The sequence below is a fragment of the Sapajus apella genome, unplaced genomic scaffold (genome assembly GCF_009761245.1).
Source record: "Sapajus apella isolate SASKATOON/1434 unplaced genomic scaffold, GSC_monkey_1.0 scaffold14, whole genome shotgun sequence".
NCBI lineage: Eukaryota > Metazoa > Chordata > Mammalia > Primates > Cebidae > Sapajus > Sapajus apella.
This window is the reverse complement of record NW_022436954.1, coordinates 14394097-14417550: the sequence shown is the minus strand read 5'-3', so window position 1 is coordinate 14417550 and position 23454 is coordinate 14394097. Positions and strand designations below refer to the sequence as shown.

The 23454-nt window shown below is 34.9% G+C and overlaps 1 protein-coding gene across 1 annotated transcript; it reads left to right on the top strand.

Annotated features, from left to right (window-relative positions):
• Positions 1-19468: 19468 nt before the first annotated feature.
• On the top strand, positions 19469-20428 carry LOC116554441 (olfactory receptor 5AS1). The gene has a single exon (XM_032282411.1). It carries the CDS (start codon positions 19480-19482, stop codon positions 20395-20397), a length of 918 nt encoding a protein of 305 aa, XP_032138302.1. The 5' UTR covers positions 19469-19479; the 3' UTR covers positions 20398-20428.
• The last annotated feature ends 3026 nt before the right edge of the window (positions 20429-23454 follow it).

Below are 23454 nucleotides of genomic sequence, written 5' to 3'. Positions count from 1 at the left end.
GAAATCACTAGCTTAAGTCCACATTCTCAATTTCTGCAAATGCAAATACTTTGTTCTATTGTTTCTATACTAGCCCACATCCAGAATGTAAAAGGATAAAAATATTCTTACTAAAATTTATCTCATTCTCAGAGCAAGGTATGCGAATTTAACTCAAATACATTTCTCTCTTTTCTGAAAACCTCTCTGTACATTCTTCAACTCCAAAGTTCATATTTCATCTCCTGAGAATGGCTTATGTGTAGCCCTAAGCGGCGATAACAGTGACCATTTCAAATACTCAGTATTTGGCATCTATCATATCCTTAAAAATGGTTTAGCAATGTTTTAAAAGTGAACCAAATGATTGTTATACTAGTGTCCACTATCAAGCTAATTCCAAGAAACAGCCAACAGGGTACCTGTGTCTGCTAATCCCAATAGGATGAACTGAGTCTTTGAGGTATAATTTTTTTTGGTCATTTATTAGAAATGTATTTTATGTAAACTTTGTATGAGAAGAAAATGTTTCTCTCTTTGAAAGTTTATATAAAAAATAGAAATGTTAATAAGGATATTCACATATGGAAATAACCTAGCATAATATGGCATAGTAATTAGAGTTACTGAAGAATGATTAGAAGGCAAATGGATCAGCATGTGAATTTAATAAAAAATTGTCTCTATTGAATCTGGGTCGTAGGTCTTTCAAATTTCTGGTCTAAGTCCACATTCTTCAGTTTCTGTAAATATGCAAACGTTGTACAATTTTTTCTATACCAACCCTTATTCAAATGTGACACGTTACTGCTAAAATCACTCCTATTTTCTATGAAGGTATGTGGGTTTCACTCAAATACATTTTTCTCTTGCCCTCAAATCTACCCTACACATTTAACTCTAAAATTTACACATGACCCCCACTGCAATAATAGTAATCATTTCAAGTAACAAATATTTTGACATCTATTATATCCTTAAGAATGCTATTTAATGTTTTAAAGTAATCTGAGCACCTATTTTAGTTACAAAGGACATTATCAAATTAATCCTATGTAGCAGAAAAGGTACCTGTCCACTGAAGTGAAAAACAGCATAAAAATCTTTATAACTTCCTTCCCATATGGAGTTTTATGAAAGAAGTCTATTATTTTCTTTTTTATGTGGGATTCTCACTTGTAGGCTAAAAATATTAAAAAAAAAAAAACTATTTTCAAAATGCAGTGTAAAGTTGAATTATCCACTGGAAAGATGTTGAGATTTAACTTTCTGATTAAATACATGAACCTGCATTTTTATTTGGTTTTCCTTCAAGCAGATTGGGTGATCATGGGGACTAGATAATAAATGTTAATTGAGGAGTCAATTCTCTAAAGGCAGGGACTTAAGTCACAAAAGAAAATTAAACACAGGCTGAGGGTGGCAGCTCACGCCTGTAATCTCAACATTTTGGGAGGCCAAGGCAGGCGGATTAGTTGATGTCTGAAGTTTCACAGTAGCTTGGCCAACACGGCGAAACTCTGTCTCTACTAAAAATACAAAAAAAATTAGTGGAGCCTGGTGGCACATGCCTATAATCCCAGCTACTCAGGAGGCTGAGGCATGAGAATTGCTTGAATCCAGAGGCTGAGGTTGCAGTGAGCAGTGGTCATGCCACTGCACTCCAGCCTTGATGACAGAGTGAGATTATTTAGCACTGGTATCATAAAGTGATTTCTGATGTCTATGTTACTTTAAAGTCCCATTTAAAGTCAGTGAAAATGTTATGTATTGACCATGTACATTGTTTCTCTGTATTTTTAGCTTATTCCAATTGGATACATAGCCCAACACCAAATTGGTATTCTTCCCTGTCAAAAGGCAAAGCTACCACCAATTATTTTAAATATAGAATTGGTGTTTATTTGCAATTCTAGAATTGGGTAACATGTACTTCCATAAAATAGGATAAGAGATCACTGAGTTGAGCAAAGGAGGTTGGCTTTACAGATAGAAAAGGATGGGAGAAAGCAGAAATTGGGGTTGGGCGCAGTGGCTCCCGCCTGTAATCCCAGCACTCTGGGAGGCTGAGGCAGGTGGAACATGCAAGGTTGTTGCATAGGTACACACGTGGGAGTGTGATTTGCTGCCTTCCTCCCCATCATCTACATCTGGCATCTCTCCCCTTGCTATCTCACCCCTACTCCCCACCCCCCACCGTCCCTCCCCTATTTCCCCCCAACTGACCCCAGTGTGTAGTGCCCCGGTCCCTGTGCCCATGTGTTCTTAGTGTTCAACAACTGCCTATGAGTGAGAACATGCGGTGTTTGATCTTCTGCTCTTGTCAGTTTGCTGAGAATAATGGTTTCCAGGTTCATCCATGTCCCTACAAAAGACACAAACTCATCGTTTTTGGTGGCTGCATAATATTCCATGGTGTATATGTGTCACATTTTCCCTGTCCAGTCTATCATCGATGGGCATTTGGGTTGGTTCCAGGTCTTTGCTATTGTAAACAGTGCTGCAATGAACATTTGTGTGCACATGTCCTTATAGTAGGACGATTTATAATCCTTTGGATATATACCCAGTAATGGGATTGCTGGGTCAAATGGAATTTCTATTTCTAGGTCCTTGAGGAATGGCCACACGGTCTTCCACAATGGTTGAACTAATTTACACTCCCACCAACAGTGTAAAAGTGTTCCTATTTCTCCACATCCTCTCCAGCATCTGTTGTCTCCAGATTTTTTAATGATCGCCATTCTAACTGGCGTGAGGTGGTATCTCAATGTAGTTTTGATTTGTATTTCTCTGATGATCAGTGATGGTGAGCATTTTTTCATATGTTTGTTGGCCTCATGTATGTCTTCTTTTGTAAAGTATCTGTTCATATCCTTTGCCCACTTTTGAATGGGCTTGTTTGTTTTTTTCTTGTAAATCTGTTTTAGTTCTTTGTAAATTCTGGATATCAGCCCTTTGTCAGATGGGTAAACTGCAAAAATTTTTTCCCATTCTGTTGGTTGCCGATTCACTCTAATGACTGTTTCTTTTGCTGTGCAGGAGCAGCGGAGTTTGATTAGGTCCCATTTGTCTATTTTGGCTTTTGTTGTCAGTGCTTTTGGTGTTTTGGTCATGAAGCCCTTGCCTACACCTATGTCCTGAATGGTTTTGCCTAGATTTTCTTCTAGGGTTTTTATGGTGTTAGGTCTTATGTTTAAGTCTTTAATCCATCTGGAATTAATTTTAGTGTAAGGTGTCAGGAAGGGGTCCAGTTTCTGCTTTCTGCACATGGCTAGCCAGTTTTCCCAACACCCTTTATTAAACAGGGAATCCTTTCCCTTCCCCGTTGCTTGTTTTTTTCTGGTTTGTCAAAGATCAGATGGTTGTAGATATATTGTGTTGCCTCTGAGACTTCTGTTCTGTTCCATTGATCTATATCTCTGTTTTGGTACCAGTACCATGCTGTTTTGATTACTGTAGCCTTGTAGTATAGTTTGAAGTCCAGTAGTGTGATGCCTCCCGCTTTGTTCTTTTTGCTTAGAATTGATTTGACTGTGCAGGCTCTCTTTTGGTTCCATATGAAGTTTAAGGTGTTTTTTTCCAGTTCTGTGAAGAAGGTCATTGGTAGCTTGATGGGGATAGCGTTGAATCTGTAAATTACTTTGGGTAGTATGGCCATTTTCATGATACTGATTCTTACAAACCATGAACATGGTATGTTTCTCCATCTGTTTGTGTCCTCTCTTATTTCGTTGAGCAGTGGCTTGTAGTTCTCCTTGAAGAAGTTCTTTACTTTCTTTGTTAGTTGTATTCCTAGGTATTTTATTCTCTTTGTGGCAATTGTGAATGACAGTTCATCCTTGATTTGGCTCTCTTTAAGTCTGTTACTGGTATATAGGAGTGCGTGTGATTTTTGCACATTGATTTTATCCTGAGACTTTGCTGAAGTTGTTTATCAGTTTCAGGAGATTTTGGGCTGAGACGATAGGTCTTCTAGATATACAATCATGTCGTCTGCAAATAGAGACAATTTGACTACCTCCTTTCCTATTTGAATACCCTTTATTTCTTTTTCCTGCCTGATTGCTCTGGTTAGAACTTCTAGTCCTATATTGAATAGGAGTGGTGAGAGAGGGCATCCTTGTCTAGTGCCAGGTTTCAAGGGGAATGCTTCCAGTTTTTGCCCATTCAGTATGATATTGGCTGTTGGTTTGTCGTAAAAAGCTTTTATTATTTTGAGATACGTTCTGTCAATACCTAGCTTATTGAGGGTTTTTTGCATAAAGGGCTGTTGAATTTTGTCAAAGGCCTTCTCTGCATCAATTGAGATAGTCATGTGGTTTTTGTCTTTGGTTCTGTTTATGTGGTGAATTACGTTTATAGACTTGTGTATGTTGAACCAGCCTTGCATCCCACTTGTTGAGATAGTCATAATTATTTCTCTCATATTTTAGATGGGGAAAGGTGGTATCATTTACATGAAAGTCTATTCAAAATCTCTTCAGTTATTAAGATGGGACATTGTAAAATCTTGAAACTGTTAAGTTGATATTTAAGGCTTGCTTTCTACATATACTTAGTAAAATTTAACAGTCACTTCTGAGGGGCCTTTGCACAATGACTATTCTCATTTACAAAAGTAGTTAATTAAAAATCTTCATACAGTTTAAATGGAAGTTATAAATTTTATATTTTATGTCTTTTTTAATTTGAATGCATCAAATTAATGAAAATAAAACACATCACATATATTTAATAAATCATACTTAGAACTAAACTTAAGAACTTTCAAATAATGCAATACTAATACCTTAGATTTCAAATTTAAATTTCAAGTTTAAATCAAATTATTATGTATATGAAGAGGGGGTAGTAAGACTCTTTATATTCTAAAACAAATTATACTAAATAATACACATGCAAATAATGCCAGATATACAGAAATTCCTTTGTTAACACACAGAAATGTAGTAATTGGATTATAAGTTTCTTATAACTTTTGACACCTAATTTTACATCTTACCATCGATTAAAGAATGTACCTATAAATAATACCATTGCATCTCAATTAGGTACCATTACTTCCAAACCCAAAAACTTAAAAAATGATTTGTCATATTATTCTTTGACTCCTATCTAGATTCTGATATATATAGTCATATATATATATATATCATTTTATATTAATATAAAAGAAATAATCTTTTATAAAGGAAGTCTTGAATGAATTAAACATTCAGTTTATTTTTAAGACATATAAGTGTATAATCTTTGAACCTGATGATCTGATGACATAGCAATATATGTAATTGTATTTTCTAACAGATTACAAAGGCTTTAATGACCAATGGGAATCTTAAAACAGGTAAATTGCTTGAATCTGCTAGGCCAAGTTTGCAGTGAGCTGAGATCGCACCACTGCACTCCATCCTGGTCCACAGAGTGAGACTCCATCTCAAAAAAATAAACAAACAAATAAAATAATGATGGCTCTACATATTCTTGGAATTAAAGCTAAAATTCAAGATAATTATCTCCTTCTAATTATCTCATGAAGAAATAAAGGTATTGACTTTCAGGGAAGGTGCATAAGAGATTAGTGTTTTTACACTTGTAGTCTCTTGACTGGGTTTAAGTTGTGTACTGATCGGGAGAACGTTGCAGTTTTTAAAATGTTGAGTAAGTTCTAGATTTTCACGTCACTTATTCAACTACCAACAAGAAGAAAATAAGGAGAAGAAGAACAAGAAGGTAAGAATAAGAATAGGAATAAGAAGAGGAAGAAAGAGAAAAAGTGTAAAAAAAGTTTGAATAGTTACTTTTCAAAGAAAGTAAATATCTTTGGTAGTCATTGAGTTACATGATAAAAATGACACTATTTTGTTGACTTGTATTTCCACATCTTGATTTTATTATATAAGATTTTTGTGCTTTATATAGCTAAAATTAAACAAAACAAAACAAAATCTGAACATCAAAGATTGAGTGAAGCCCTTAATTACAAAATCCTATTTAATTACCTTCACAGGATATAATAATAGAATCCATGATTTTCAGTTATTACATCTTTCTTTTACCTTTCTAATAAACTATTTTAGAGCACGCATCTTTGCAGTTATTGACTAGGCTAATTAAATAGTGTCTGCCACATAGCAGGCTTTCAAAAAATATTTTTGAATATAATAATGAATAAAAAATTAATAGATTTAACTCATTTAAAATTTTCAAAAATATTTAATAAAGTCAGTTTTATAAATGATTATATTCATATTTTATTACTTCTGATAATGGAAGCATGTTTGTGGAAGTCATCTATATGAGGATTGACTTCAGGATTCTAATGTTTTACTCTAACAAGCTTCTTTGTGTTATTAAGACAAATGCATATAATAAATTGCAAAGAAGAATGAAGAAAACTTGGTCTTTTGGTCATTTTGCTGTTGAAATCTACATGTGGGTTTTTAAATAGAGAAGAATAGATAAGATATGATTCATTAAATGATTGGAATATCTGTTGATTTCCCTTGAAACTGAATAAAAACAGCATAGTCAAAAAAAACATTCTGATGCTGAACTCGATGTTTTCCCCAATGCAAAATGAAATAATTCACAATTTTCAAAGGGATTTGTTAGAGTAAAGAAAATTCTAGAGGAGTCTTAATTTCTTTACCATATGTTCGGTTTTCTCTAAGGATAATAATTGCTTATATTTATCCTTTCAATAATAATTGCTCACAGTGGGCACCATGGCTCACACCTGTAATCGCAGTACTTTGGGAGGAAGAGGCATGTGGATCACAAGGTCAGGAGATCGAAACCATCCTGGCCAACATGGTGAAATCCCGTCCCTACTAAAAATACAAAAATTAGCTGGGCACGGTGGCAGACACCTGTTGTCCCAGCTACTCAGGAAGCTGATGCAAGGAATTGCTTGAACCTGGGAGGCGGAGGTTGCAGTGAGCTGAGGTGGCCCCACTGCACTCCATCCTGGGCCACAGAGTGAGACTCCTTCTAAAAAAAAAAATAAATAAATAAATAAACAAAATGATAATAATAATATTTGCTCTATATATTCTTTGAATTCAAGCTAAAATGCCTCAAATATTATTAGTAATGAGTTTATTGGGCATTCGTTTTGAATGGTTAATTTGTCTCAAAAGGTGACAGAATTAACGCTGAAAATTTCCATATAAAATATTGAAATGACAATGCTTTCAATAGTAGTGGAAAACCTTTAAAGCCGTGGTCTTCTTGTGCATCAAATTTAATGGCTAAAATTTCATTATTTAATTGCTTGAACTTTTAAATAACTTATGATTACAAATGGGATTTTTATATCTTCCTTTATGACAATAACGGTTCAGGACATTGAAAGGCTCAATCACAACTTCAATTAGAATTTTAAAATAAATGTACATTTTATGATCAAGGCTGGTAAAAAGTTAAATGGTATTCACTTTAAAATTAATGACAACACTGTTCAATATCTCCAATTCTAAGTAATAAGGTAATAATTTATTGGAGGCTGAGGAAAAACAAAACCAAATAAACACAAAACTTTAAAAGATGTCTAAGAAATAGACTCATGCAAGGCGATAAAATGACACATTATCTGAATTAATAAAAGACATTGGGTTGCTGTATATAGAATCAGTGTCTGGAGGTTAGTTGTATTTCCTTGCTGTAGCAGAAATGATTTAACGTTAATTTTTAAAGGAAAACTTCTATAGCATGCAATACCCTTAGGAAATATAATTAACAGCAGATACTCTAAACTTTTATGGAGCCAATTATGAAATATGATTAAAAGATCATCAATCATGTAAACAATCAGTGACTACATGTTTATGAGGATGATTCTTACAAAAATATACTTTTTACAATATTGGTTTGTAAATATAATTCCAAACAGTATTTTAATAATATTCTCAATTAATGTTACAAGCTGGTTATAATTTTTTTAGTAATAACCCAGAACAAAAAGGGCCAAGACATTCTTGAAGAAGTATCAAGTAAGCCTATATCAATGCTGTGATAAGGAAGGAAAGCTAGCAATGATGAAAATTGAGAACACGCATTTTTTAAATAACTGTGAAAAAATCCTATCTAAGATCTCTACCTCATATAATACACAACAAATTATTCCAGGTATGCTAAGATTTAAAATATCTGCCACTTCTATTACGATGGCAGAAAATGTTAAATTTCAGAGAATGAAAAGTATTAGCAAGTATAAGTAACCTGAAGTGTTATGTTCTGTTGTTGAGAGTGTAGGTATGAACAAGAAATTTAGAAAATAATTTGCTATATTTTAAAGTTGAACTATGTATACCCTATATGAAATCAATGCAGACTCTTGTACAGGTAAAATAACATTCATAGTTGCATTGGTTATAAAATTAGGTAATAGGCAATTTAATTATAATACAGCAAAGGAAAAGAATACTACAAATTGTGAAGTTACAGAGTGAAGAAATATGTATGAACATGGAAGAATGATAGAAACTACACACACACACACACACACACACACACACACACACACACACACACATATAAATTCTGGGTAGAAGGAGACGGAGTCTTGCTCTGTCACCCACGCTGGAGTGCAATGGCACAATCTAGGCTCACTGCAATCTCTGCCTTTCAAGTTCAAACCATTCTCCTGCCTCAGCCTCCCAAGTGGCTGGGATTACAGGTGCCCACCACCACGCTCAGCTAATTTTTGCATTTTTAGTAGAGGCAGGCATGAGCCTCAGCACCCAGCCAGAAACACAGTATTAAAGAAAAACATAAGCACTGTAGATGAAAAACATTATATCATATTTACAATGTTCAAAAATTTTAAAAAGTAGATTTATTAAAAGAATAGTTTTAGGATTATAGATGAAATTATTCTTAAAATTGAAATCTAGGGAATAATGCAGAAAAGTAGCTGCCACTGTCAGGGAAGCAAGATAATGAGGATGATCATAGAGAATTTCTAATTTTGGCAATATTTAGGCTTCTTTGCTTTTTACTTAATTTCAGTGGTGAGTTTATAAGTATTTCTTTTCTTTCTGGTTTATATCAACATTTTTAGAATAAGCCAAATATTTGCATATTTTATAGTAAAAATTTTATAACTATCTTATATTTTTTATATATCTTACATAAAAATAAAGAAGGTTGAAATCTTATTTTAAAAAAAAACACTTGAGGACATTTTTAGAACTTAGTACTTGTATCAGAGGTCCCAAAGACTATCGTCAGTTTCAATGATTCACTAAGAGAACTCACAGAACTCATACAAGCTATTATGCTTACGGTTATAGTTTATTATAACTCAAGATTGCAGAAAAGTTTTCAAGGTAGCCTTTGAGCAATCCAGTTGACCCTCCTTCTTCATGTGTAATTCACAAAAATAACTCTAGAATCTGCTGGAAATACAACATCTGAGACAGGGGAGGCAGCTGGAACAGAGCCTGTGTTCTTCTGGCCAATGCCTCCTTCACCTTAGAAACAGGTTGTCCTTCAAGGCTTTGGACCACCAATCCCTGCAACCCCAGGGTACAAAACAGGATAGGCTGCTTTCGGGGTCCCCTCAGCTGCAGTGCAAGTGAGGCATATGCAGATGAGATGCCATTCACTCTGGGCCTCTTTCCTGAATTTTGGAAGCCCAGCTTTCAATAAATCCTAGGCTTCTGTTGTCCTTTGCTGCCTGCTTCATGTTACTTGTTTGTATGGGTGTTCTGTCTTACTGAACCCAGAGAAGCATGTAACCAGTACACAGTGAACCTGTTGCAAAAATATACAGATTAAATTCTAGAAGGAAAAGAATGTATAGGTCAGTTTCCAGGAGAACCAAGTATGAGCTTCCACTTGTCCTCTAAAGTAGAATCACACAGGCAATACTTAATTCTCTGAGAAGTATTGTCTGATAACAAGTATGGAATATTGCCAATCAGAGAAGCTTACCAAGTCTTTGTGTCCAGGGTTTTGTTGAGGGTCAGTCACATAGGCCTGGAGAACCCCCTTACCTGATTTTAGATATGCAGTCTTTAATGGCCCAAACTAATACAACATAACCCAAAAGCCCCAGGTACACAAAAACAGGCATTCAGAATAAATCATATCATCAGTGTAAACTAGGGCAAAGGATATAAAAATGCCCTTATCAGACAGGGTATTCCAATGTTTCAGAGGTTGTCTGGACCAGTTCTGAAGACTTCAGACAGTTGAGTTTATCTTTTACTGTACAATACTAATATTTAACAATATATTGATGATGAAGTTTCTAAGTTATAATTTGGCTCTGGTGGTTCCCTTACAGTACCACTCATGGTACCATAGCTTTTGATCTGTATAGTATTTTCTTGTAGTACTTGTAGCTTTTAATCTGTATAGTATTTTCTCCCCCTCCCTAATCTGCAAAAGAAAAGCAAACTTTCTCAATTATTTTACTTTTTCTTAGGAGGAGAAACAAAAAAATGTCAATATTGGTCTCTAAATTTGTAAATTTCTGGCTCTGGAAAAAAAAATCAAATTGTCTTTCATTATCCCATTAAAGAATACGATTATCTACCATATTGAAGACAGAACATAATATGGAAAACTGAGAATATCAGCGATTTAGAATCCTTGTGTCTGTAGGTCCAGTCATCTGGGGCTTATTGTGATTCCTTACGTGGAAGCATCTTTTTCTTTTTTTTTTAATTATATTTTAAGCTCTGGGGTACATGTATAGATCCTACAGGATTGTTAAATAGGTATAAAGATAACATGATGGTTTGCTGCCTCCATCCCCCCATCACCTACATTAGGCATTTCTCCTAATGTTATCCCTCTCCAACCTCCCCACCACCTGATATTGCTCCTCTAGCCCCTCACCCCACAACAGACCCCAGTGTGTGATGTTCCCCTCCCTGTGTCCATGTGTTCTCATTGTTCAACACTCACTTATAAGTGAGAATATGCGGTGTTTGGTTTTCTGTTCCTGTGTCAGTCTGCTGAGAATGATGGTTTCCAGATTTATCCATGTCCCTGCAAAGGACATGAACTTGTCCTTTTTTATGGCTATATAGTATTGCATTGTGTATATGTGCCACATTTTCTTTATCCAGTCTATCATTGATGGGCATTTGGGTTTGTTCTAAGTCTTTGCTATTGCAAACAGTGCTGCAATGAACATACATATGCATCTGTCTTTGTAAGAGAACACTTTATAATCCTTTGGGTATACACCCCGTAATGAGATTGCTGGGTCAAATGGAATTTCTATTTCTAGATCCTTGAGGAATTGCCACACTGTCTTCCACAATGGTTGAACTAATTTACACTCCCACTAACAGTGTAAAAGTGTTCCTATTTCTCCACATCCTCTCCAGCATCTGCTGTCTCCACATTTTTTAATGATTGCTGTTCTAACTGGCATAAGACGGTATCTCAATGTGGTTTTGATTTGCATTTCTCTAATGACCATTGATGATGAGCATTTTTTCATGTTTGTTGGCTGCATAAATGTCTTCTTTTGAAAAGTGCCTGTTCATATCCTTCACCCACTTTTTGATGGGGTTGTTTTTTTTCTTGTACATTCATTTTAGTTCTTTGTAGATTCTGGATATTAGTCCTTTGTCAGATAGGTAACTTGCAAAAATTTTTTTCCATTCTGGTGGTTGCTGGTTCAATCTAGTGATAGTTTCTTTTGCTGCACAGAAGCTCTTAAGTTTACTTAGATCTCATTTGTCTATTTTGGCTTTTATTGCCATTGCTTTTGGTGTTTTGTCATGAAGTCCTTGTGTATGCCTATGTCCTGAATTCTATTGCCTAGGTTTTCCTTTAGGGTTTTTATGGTGTTAGGTTTTATATTTAAATCCTTAATTCATCTGGAGTTAGTTTTTGTATAAAGTGTAAGGAATGGGTCCAGTTTCAGCTTTCTGCACGTGGTTAGCCAGTTTTTCCAACATCGTTTATTAAACAGGGAATTCTTTCCCCATTGCTTGTTTTTTCAGGTTTGTCAAAGATCAGATGGTTGTAGGTGTGTGGCATTTTTTTCAGAGGCCTCTGTTCTGTTCCATTGGTCTGTATCTCTGTTTTGGTACCAGTACCACGCTGTTTTGATTAATGTAAGCTTGTAGTAGTTTGAAGTCAGATAGCGTGATGCCTCCAGCTTTGTTCTTTTTGCTTAGGATTGTCTTGGCTATGCTGGCTCTTTTTTGGTTCTGTATGAATTAAGGTGGTTTTTCCCAGTTCTATGAAGAAAGCCAATGGTAGCTTGATAAGGATAGCATTGAATCTATAAATTACTTTGGGCAGTATGGCCATTTTTCATGATATTGATTCTTCCTAACCATGAGCCTCTTTGTGTCCTCTCTTATTTCCTTGAGAAGTGGTTTGTAGTTCTCCTTGAAGAGGTCCTTCACTTCCTTTGTTAGTTGCATTCCTAGGTATTTTATTCCCTTGGTAGTAATTGTGAATGGGAGTTCGCTCATGATTTGGCTCTCTGTTTGTCTGTTTTTGGTGTATAAGAATGCTTGTGATTTTTGCACATTGATTTTGTGTCCTGAGACTTTGCTGAAGTTGCTTACCATCTTAAGGAGATTTTGGGCTGAGACGATGGAGTCTTCTAAATATACAATCATGTCATCTACAAATAGCAATAATTTGACTTCCTTTTTTCCTATTAAGTACTGTTTATTTCTTTTTCTTGCCTGATTGCATCTTTTTCTAAACCTTATGTTGCCTACCACATAAAGGCCACAACCTATGAATAAGCTGCTTTCAGTTTTAGAAATAACATTCCTCTTCTATATAAATGAATGCACTATTGAATCATTCACTGGATGCTCTTAAAGGTTGACAACTTTGTTTAAACCTTCTATTTCTAACCTAGGTCTACTTATTATATAAAAAGCCCTTCTATAAGCCACAAAACTGATTTCAATTTTTCTACCAGGTATAGAAAATTCAGAAGGAGACTCTGTCTTAAAAAAAAAAAAAAAAGAGGCAAGGTCAGATTCTGTATTTATCCACTTTCTAGTCTGTCAATCTATCTTAAGAATCATAAAGTGTAGACTATCATTTAAAGAATGTTACAATCTAGAGCAGTGTTATCAAGTATTAAGAAATACTTTTGCATATGCTGCTATAACTGTTAGAGAAAACTAAGAGTCATGGAACGAGTACCATCTGCTGAACAAGTGATATTGAGTTATCTCAATCTTGATAAGAATTTGATGTTTGCAATTATTATTCAAAATTTAAAAATTAGTAAACATTAGATTGAGTAAGTAGTTCAAGGTCCCATAGCCGTGCAGTTGCACGACTACCATTCAAATCTAGGTTGTCGGAATCACCAGTGTTTACTCCTGTAGCTTAACATTCAAGGCATATTTCTTTCTATTCACTCCAACAATGGAAAGCAAGCAAAGATTAGAGTACTGAAATTCTTCTCAGTATAGTGAACTTTTACTTTAGAATTCCACGATGTAACTAAATACTTCAAAGTATCATTAAGTATTTGAATTCATAATGAGAACTGATAGAAATAAGTATTTACAGGATAAATATATATTTTTTGCTGGTAGAACTAAAAGACTATGGCTTTAATCAAGCCTCTCTCAATGATGAAGACATGTTATGTTATTACTGGTTATGTTATAGTTAATTGTGTTATTATCATTTACCATTTTTTCATCTAAAAATAATCAGCTAAGCTGTATACCTATACCACTAGGATGAGAGTAATTAACTGTCAGAAGCCCTACTGGGACTGAAAATTATCTTGGGATATTGTCCCACTTGTCACAGACTGCAATATATATACTCATTTCTTATAAGGCTTATTTCTAAAATCTAGGGAAAAACGTTGGTAGCCCATTGTGCAAAATAAGTTCTACAATTCAAAGTTTTGATGGTGATGAGGTAGGGTTTTTTTCCCCTAACGCATCAACAAAATGTTTGTTGTGAATGTGGCAAAGATCATGAATTTACCTCACATAAAATGTATCTCTACTATTTCTGGGTATGTGTGTGTGTGCTTCAGTTTGTGTATGTATGTAGGCTAAGAGAGTGGCCAGAAGATGATACTGGAATAGGCCTAAGCTTACCTTATTTATGGCAATTGGACAAAAAAAAAAAAACAAATTAAAAAAAGAAAAATGAAAAAAAAAAAAACTGCCCAATTTGTTCTGTACCTTATTGCCATGAGAACGAAACTGACTATGCCTGTTTACGAATTTGGGGAAAAACAATCATATAATATTTTTCTGTAGCAGGATGCCAAACTTCAGGGATTTTGTTTGTTTGAGACGGAATTTCGTTCTGTCGCAAGGCTGGAATGCAGTGGTGTGATCTCAGCTCACTGCAACCTCTGCCTCTTGGGTTCAAGCGATCTCCTGCCTCAACCTCCCAAGCAGCTGGGACTACAGGCACCTGCCACCATGCCCAGCTTATTTTTGTACGTTTAGTAGAGATGAGGTTTCACCATGTTGGCCAGGCTGGTCTTGATCTCTTGATCTTGTGATCTGCCTGCCTTGGCCTCCCAAGTGCTGGGATTATAAGCATGAGCCACCACGGTTGGCCAAAACTTCAGATTGTATAAGAACATACTACATAAATACCTACAGTGTGGTTAATTGTTTGTGTTTGGAGAATTTGTCATTTCAAGGTCAGATATTAAATTGTTAAATGATCATAATGGCATTAATAGTGATAATTACAATAGTAACAGACATTTTGATGCATCTACAACATAGCAACTTCTATTAAGTATGCTATAATAAGCTACCTAGTTCAATCTTGATTTCATTGTTATATTATTATACTAATTAAGTATAACAAATAATTTAAGCATAGAGAAGTTCAATGACTTCTAGAAAATTATATTTAGACCTGAGGTTATACTCATTTGCCTAACTCTAATTCCTGTGTGTGTAAGCACAGCACAATGCTATTTATAAAGGAAAGAGAATAGATTGAGTGCAACCAACACTAATATTTCTGCTATCTGCATATATTCTTCAAAGAGAATGGCAAATAAAATTTATTAATAGACGTCTTTTAGAAATAGGTTTGTCAGAGAAGATTTCCTTAAGATCCAATGGGGTCCAACTCATTTTAGATTTTTCTGATTTTAGTTCAGAGCAGTGTGAGATAAATCCTTTATGAAAAGGAAAGTTGTCCTGGGATGTCCAATTTCTCAATAGACAATTAACTTCAAAACTCCTTTAAATAGTTTGTAGGTGTCATGGGACTCAAGGAAGAAAAATAGGACTTTGATCTCATAACTTGTTTTGGATATAATATATAAACTCATTAAAATCATAATTGAAATGTCACTTGCTTGGATGAGCCTGTGAATTTGATTTAGGCATCCCATTGAAAATGTAAGAGTGTGGATTAGAAAACTGCTAGAGTTGGCTGGGCGCAGTGGCTCATGCCTGTAATTCCAACACTTTGGGAGGCCGAGGTGGGTGGATCACCTGAGGTCAGGATTTTGAGACCATCCTGACCAACCGACGAAAACTTGTCTCTAATAAAAATACAAAAATTAGCTGGCATGGTGGTGGGTGCCTGTAATCCCAAATACTTGGGAGACTGAGACAGGAGGATCGCTTGAATCTGGGAGGCAGAGGTTGCAGTAGGCCGAGATTGTACCATTGCACTCTAGCTTAGGCAACAGAGTGAGAATCCACCTCAAAGAAAAAAAAAGAAAAAAAAAAAAAGAAAACAAGAAAAAAAGAAAGTTGCTAGAGTTTTTTTCTGGTACTAATATTTTATAATTAAATAACCTATCATAAAATTTCTAAAGCAGTGGGAAGCACTTTATCATCAGAGGGAGCACAGTATTTTGATTGAGAAGAAAGAACTGAAATCTGACTCTCTGTATGAACTTGTGCTAGTTAATTATATGTCTATGTTTTAGTTTCATCATCTGTAAAAAAACAGAAATAATAATATGTAGTTCAAAGGATAATAATGTGTCTTACAGAAAATAATACATGCCAAATGTTTAGCAAATATCTTGGCTACTCTCCGTAAAATTCTAGCAGTTATTTTTTTATCATGATCATCATCATCGGAAGCAGGAGCAGCAGCATCAGTAATCAATGGAGATGACTAGATATTGTATGAGAATAGTCCAGAGTTGTAGTTCATAGAAAACCCAAATGAAAACTATCCAGGCAAAGGAAAAGTTAACATTTGACTTTGTTGTTGTTAACTTTGTTGCTGCTGTTGTGGTGGTGTTTAGACTTTATTTCTGATTGGTGAATTTTTTTCTGTTTTTATTTTTGGTGGTAGTTGTTAATTTTTGTTTGTCTATTCACCTGTATGTTGTTTCCAATTAAAAAATAAAATGTGTTTGACACAAATATCCTATTTAAACAATTTAAATAATATAAGCATTTTATTAGCAGTTACAGATTTTTTTTTTATGATGGAGTCTTACTGTCTTGCTCAGGCTGGAGTGCCGTGGTGTGATCTTGACTCACTGCAACCTCCACCTTCCAGATTCAAGTGATTCTCTTGCCTCAGCCTTCTGAGGCACCCACCACCAAGTCCAGCTGATCTTGTATTTTTATTAGAGACAAGGCTCCACCATGTTGACCAGGTTGGTCTCAAATTCCATACCTCAAGTGATCTGACCACCTTGGGCTCCCAAAATGCTGGGCTTACAGGTGTGAGCCACCAGGCCCAGCCTCATTTGCCTATATAATAAATAGTGGAGATAAGATTTAATAGAATAGGTGTAATTTTATAAATGAGGAAATGATGGCACACTGATGAAATAATTTGTAGTAGTATAGTCAGAATTAGTCAATTCTCCAGGCTTTTAATTTTACTTTCTCCCTATTCTTCCATACTGTGACCTTTATTACACCAGAAATACCAAATCCAAGCCAGATAAGCATGGAAATATAATGAGCTGAAATTCTCAGTCTAGATTGTTACGCTTATATTCAAAGGTTCGTGCTGATAGTGATATCTCACTAGATATAATCTTTGGGAGCTTATGATGAAGAATATCCTAAATTGGTATGCTTTGGTATTTTGTGGTTATTTAATGTTAAACTTTCAGTTGGAAGTTCAAAAAAAATTACTTCACAGCACTATTTTTATTCTGGTTGATTCTCTAGGAATCTTTACCCTATCTCTAATAAATAAGCATTTTGTATCGTGTTGACTTCTGAGAAAAGGCAAATTAATCCTTCCTGCATAGCATACTTTGTACTATGAGAATCTTCTAAGAATTTTGTATAATATGTTGGGTCTAAGTCTGTCTTTCTGTAATGTTTACACTATTACACTGGTCCATACTGAGACAAAAAGGAACAGTCTAAACAAAGCTGTCGATGTGACGCAGTTTAGAATTTGACCATATTTCAAGATAATATGGTATGGTGGCTGAAATGCTACCAACATTTATTTCTGATATATCTTCCAACTTCCGCCATCTCTTATTAAATTCTAACTTCTCCTATCAAACCAAATACACTAAGAAATGTTTATCCATGAACATCGTAGGACATATGGGAAGTTCATGGAGTGAAGTGAGAGACTAAGAGCCACACACAGACACTAATGGCTTTTTATAAATGGGAGATTTTGTGCAAATGTCTTCCAAATGCAGGAAGCATAGCTTAGTATTCCACTACACAGAATAACATTCCTTGATTTTGTTTTGAGGTGAAAAACTTAGTGACCATAGAAAGACCACAGATGTGACACAAATTATTCATTTGCATTTTTTACAAATATACTTGACATGTAGATCTAAATATCTATATATCTAACTAAATATTGTCATATTTATCAGATGATTAATTGTTAGGTCCTACCTTTATATATTTCTGGTAAAGACCATTTTCTATTCAAGATTATGCCAGTATCTCCTTGGCCTTTTCTCTCATTTAATGGGTTCCTCGATTGATTCTTCAGTCAATATCATTATTTTGGGAATAAAAGAGAAAATTTAAATCCAAAAGTGAGGATTCGAATGTTATATAAAGTTTGGAAATCACATTTATACATTTTCCTAGTATTTTAAGAGTTGGGATTTCTTCACTATAGCTTTAGGTACACACATTGCATCCTTACCGTGTCAAGTTATTTGCTCTTTGAAAACAAATTAGTTCACAAAGAAGGCTGACTTCTCTTTTCAAGACATTTAGAAGATTTCCGGCCATTTGGCTGGAGAGAGGAGGTTCTGATGTTATCAGGTATGATAGAGACAACAGATCTCATAATTTCCTTTGTTACTCCCTATGTTATTCACTGTAGACGCTTCTCACTTCCAAATGATCTAACTTCCTGAAGAATATTCCATTAGCATTGTTTTTTATTTACGGTAATATCAACTTTTTTTGTTCTTGATTTTTTTTTATTTTTCCATACAATGTTTGTCCTTACAGATCCAGTTTAGAAGTCCAATCCCCATGCAGCCCTTCAAAACACATTAATGTTTCTGGAACCTCACACCAAACAGTGCTTACTTTAGAGATAATAAAGTGAACTAAACCTTGAAAAAGAAACCAACAATGATAGGGTCTGAGTAAAAGATTTAGTTCTGCCAAGCAATACATTTGTGTATGGTGCACGCACGTGCACACACACACACACACACACACACACACACACACACACAGAGAAACACACAGACACACATGAATTATTTTTACAAGAGAAAACAAATAATACATCTATGATGGCAAAGACAAGATGAATATTAAGAATGATCTGGATATTTCATGGTGTTCAGACAAAAAATACAATAGAATCAAAATGGAGTCAATATTAATTTTTAATAAATTTTATTTAACCAATGCTTATATAGTGAGTTGTATGTGTATGTGACTTACAGATATATGCTTACTAAGAATATTTATTTATTCATCTTAACTATCACAGAAAGTCAAATAACTATACCAAGTTCACGCAAATAGTAAATAGCAAAGCCAAGTTGTAAATCCAGCCATCTCTTGCATCACCGCCATGCTCTTAACTACTAACTACATGTTAAGTAACCTCTCAACATCACATATATTCTTCTGTGGAATTACATAGTTTAAATGTGGATATTTTTTCATATTTTTTCTCAACTCTCCTTTATGTAGAGGAATGTAATGTTTGCATTTCAAAGAGAGAGCTTTGCCTCTAAAGATTTTGTCAACTCTCATTATTCTACTAGGTCTCATTACATAAGCTACATTCATCCCCTTCAGCTTGAAAAGAACTAATATCATCACATAAAGTGCATTGCGTTTAAAAAGGTACTACATCATAAAACACCATTAACTAAATAACATTTTCTGCTATCAATGATGATCTCTAATGATTATACTTCCTATAATCAAATGACAAAAACAAAATCAAAAGTTACAAAAAATGCCATATCTGTGATTTCTTGACCTTCTGTTTGCTTCCTTAGAAGAGAGAGTAAAGATGCTTTTGGTTCATCCTTAAGTTAACTCATGTCTTCTGATGCTATCTATGTCCAGTGAGAAAAACAAGAAAACTAAGATGGTGAGTAATTACACCATGCCAAGTGAGTTCTTATTTGTTGGATTCACGGATTATCTCCCTCTCAGAGTCACGCTGTTCTTGGTATTTCTTATGGTGTATACTTTAACTATGGTGGGAAATATGCTCTTAATAATTCTAGTTAATATTAATTCAAGCCTTCAAACCCCCATGTATCATTTTCTTAGCAACTTGTCTTTCTTGGACATCAGCTATTCTACAGCAATCACTCCTAAAATGCTGGCAAACTTCTTAGCCACCAGAAAAAGCATCTCTCCTTGTGGATGTGCACTACAAATGTTTTTCTTTGCTTCTTTTGCTGATGCTGAGTGCTTTATCCTGGCAGCAATGGCTTATGACCGCTATGCAGCCATCTGTAACCCACTGCTCTATTCTACACTGATGTCTAGGAGAGTATGTGTCTGCTTCATTGTGCTGGCATATTTCATTGGAAGTACCACATCACTGGTCCATGTGTGCCTCACATTCAGGCTGTCATTTTGTGGCTCCAACATTGTCAACCATTTTTTCTGTGATATCCCACCTCTCCTGGCTTTATCATGTGCAGACACTCACATCAATCAGCTTCTGCTCTTTGCTTTGTGTGGCTTCATCCAGACGAGCACTTTGGTGGTCATATTTATTTCTTACTTCTGCATCCTCATCACTGTTTTGAGCATGAAGTCCTCAGGGGGCAGAAGCAAAGCATTCTCCACTTGCGCTTCCCACCTCATCGCAGTCACCTTATTCTATGGAACGCTCCTGTTTATGTACTTACGTCCCACCACCAGCTATTCCCTAGGTGCTGATAAGGTGGTGGCAGTGTTTTATACTGTTGTATTTCCGATGTTTAATCCAATAATATATAGTTTCAGAAACAAGGATGTGAAAAATGCTCTCAAAAAGCTGTTAGAAAGAAATCGGATTTTCAAATGAATGGTATTTAAATCATTTCAGAATAGTCAATACCTAACTGACCCTTCCAATCTCATAAACAGCAATTATGCCATGAACATCTTATGAATCAACTATTTTAAAGGTATCACATTTTCAGAAATAAAGATAACTTTTTATACTTAATGCCTTAAAATGTTTCATCTTCTCTGCCAGAAATGTTCTCTCCACAATTCCACTTTATAAAACATTACCAAATTAAATATAATCATGATTTCTTTCCAATTAGTGTTTCTAACATACTTTGTACATTGATTCTATTCTTTATTATGTTGTATTGAAGGTAAATGTTGAGTTTTCAGTCAATCAATCGGTATTAGAAACTACTTGGCAGCAGGGCATGTTTATATTGGCTTTTTGTTTCCACCACCTCATTGGCACCTGGTATACTGCATGTCCTCCTTATGTGTGTGTTTAGGACATTTATGCCTAGGGTTCCATTATTGGAACACTAATATGTGGGAGTTGTTTACATCCTACTGCTCAAGGTCATTGCCATGGTCTGGTTGAAAAAATTCAAAAAATTGCAACCTCAGACATAAACTTAAGTGATGGATAGATGGATAGACAGATGAATGACTGCTAAAATACAGCCTTATTTTATTTGGGCAGTGAGTCTAGATTTTCACTTAGAAAGCGTTTATCAACAGAGACATTTTATAATACCAATAATGTGTTAGGAATAGTGATGGTGGTTTCACCAGCTCTCAAGAAATCAGATAGAAGGCATGTAACAGTAGTCTCATTAAGTCAAAATGAAGATATATCACATTGTCTTTGGGCTAAGTTGACTACTGTAAGAAATTCCCTACTCTCTCATTCATAGTGGGTAATTGTGAAAAACAAGTTTGTGAATTCTATCAAGATTATAAACTTAATAAATTACTAATTATTTATATGCATGTTGCTAACATAGTCTTTGAGGCTCTATCTTCAAGAAGTGACAATTACACTTATCTTTTATTCTGTAAATTTACAATGTAAGGCAAATAAAGTATTAACAATTCTTACTCTGTAATTGATTTTGGTAATTAAATTATTAATTTTTTTGTGGTTTCTTCTGATCTTTCACTCTGTAGTCTCTATTTACTTTTTGTCTTATTTTCATAAAGTTAAAGTGATAAACTGTATACATGTGAAATAAAAAAGTGTACATTTTATAATAATCATGAAAATATAAATGGCTGGATATGTTATATTGAATTTAACTTTGGACATGGAGCCGATAAGATAGCACCTAATTAAATGGATTGTTTTGAGAATTAAATAAAGTTATGCATGTAAAATTACTGGTGTAAGTATGATTTGAAAATTAAATAATCTAATATTTATAGGCATACCTTGGAGATATTGTGGGTTTTCTTCCAGACCACTACAACAAAGCAGCTAACACAATAAAGTGTCACAAAAATTGTAAGTTTTCTCAGAGCATATAATAAGAATATTGTTACGTCTAAAAATGTACATATGTTAATTTTAAAATCCTTTATTGCTAAAGAAAGGTAACAGTCATCTGAACTTTAAGCAATTTATAATATGCTTTTGCTGATCGATGTGCTTGGCTCTCTGTTGATGGCTTCTGTCTGATCAGAGTAATGTGTGGCTGTAGCATTTTCTAAAAATAAGAAAATGGTAAACTTTGTCATATAGATCGGCTCTTCTTTTCATGAAGATTTACCTGTAGCATGTAAAGCTGTTTGATAGCTTTTTACTCACAGTAGAACTTCTTTCAAAATTAATGTTGATCCTTTCAAACGTGCCACCGCTTTGTCAACCTCATTTATATACTCTTCTAAAACTTTTGTCGTCATTTCAATGATCTTCACAATATCTTCACCAGGACTAGATTCCATCTCAAGAAATCACTTTCTTTGCTCATCTGTAAGAAACTAGCCCTCATCCATTCACCTTTTATAAACGAGATTGCAGATATCTAGTCACATCTTCAGTCTCCACTTCTAATTTCAGTTATTTTTATATCGCCACCATACCTGCAGGTATTTACTGGACTCTTGAACCCCAAGAGGGTCGGGATCAACTTCTATCAAACTCTTATTCATGTTGATATTTTTGTCTGCTCCTATGAATAAAGAATGTTTTTAATGGCATCAGGAATGATGCATTCTTTCCAGAAGGTTTTCGAATTACTTTACCTGGATTCATCAGAGGAATCATTATTTATAGCAGCTTTAGTCTTTCAAAATATATTTCTTACATAATGAAAGTTGAAATTACTTTTGGACTGCTTGGCTGCAAAGTGGATGCTGTGTTAGCATACATGAAAACAACATCAATCTCATTGTGCATCTCCTTCAGAACTGTTGGGTGACCAGGTACATTTTTAATGATCAGTAATATTTTCAAAGAAATGGTTTTTTCTCAGTGGTAGGTCTCACCAGTGGTCTTAAAATATTCAATAAACCATGCTGTTAATAGATGTGCTGTCATCCACATTTTGTTGTTCCATGTATAGAGTACAGACAAAGTAGATTTAGCATAATTCTTAAGGGTCTTAGGACTTTTGGATTTGCAAACAAGCATTAATTTTAACTTAGTGTCACCACCTGCATTAGCCCCTAACCAGAGAGTCAGGTTGTCCTTTGAAGCTAGGTGTGATGGTTAATACTGAGTGTCAACTTGACTGGATTGGAGGATGCAAAGTATTGATCCTGGGTTTGCCTGTGAGAGTGGCGCCAGAGGAAACTAATATTTGAGCCAGTGGGCTGGGAAAGGCAGACCCACCCTTAATCTGGGTGGGTGTCATCTACTCAGTGGCCAGTGCAGCCAGGATATAAAGTAGGCAGGAAAATGTGAAAGACTGGACTGACAGCCTTTCAGTCCACATCTTTTTACTTTGTTGGATGTTTCCTGCCTTTGAACATAGGACTCCAAGTTCTTCAGCTTTGGGACTCAGACTAGCTTCACTGTTCCTCAGCTTACAGATGGCCTACTGTTTGACCTCATGATTTTGTGAGTTAATAGTCTTTAATAAACTCCTCTTTATATATGTTTGTGTGTATGTGTGTGTGTGTGTATAGT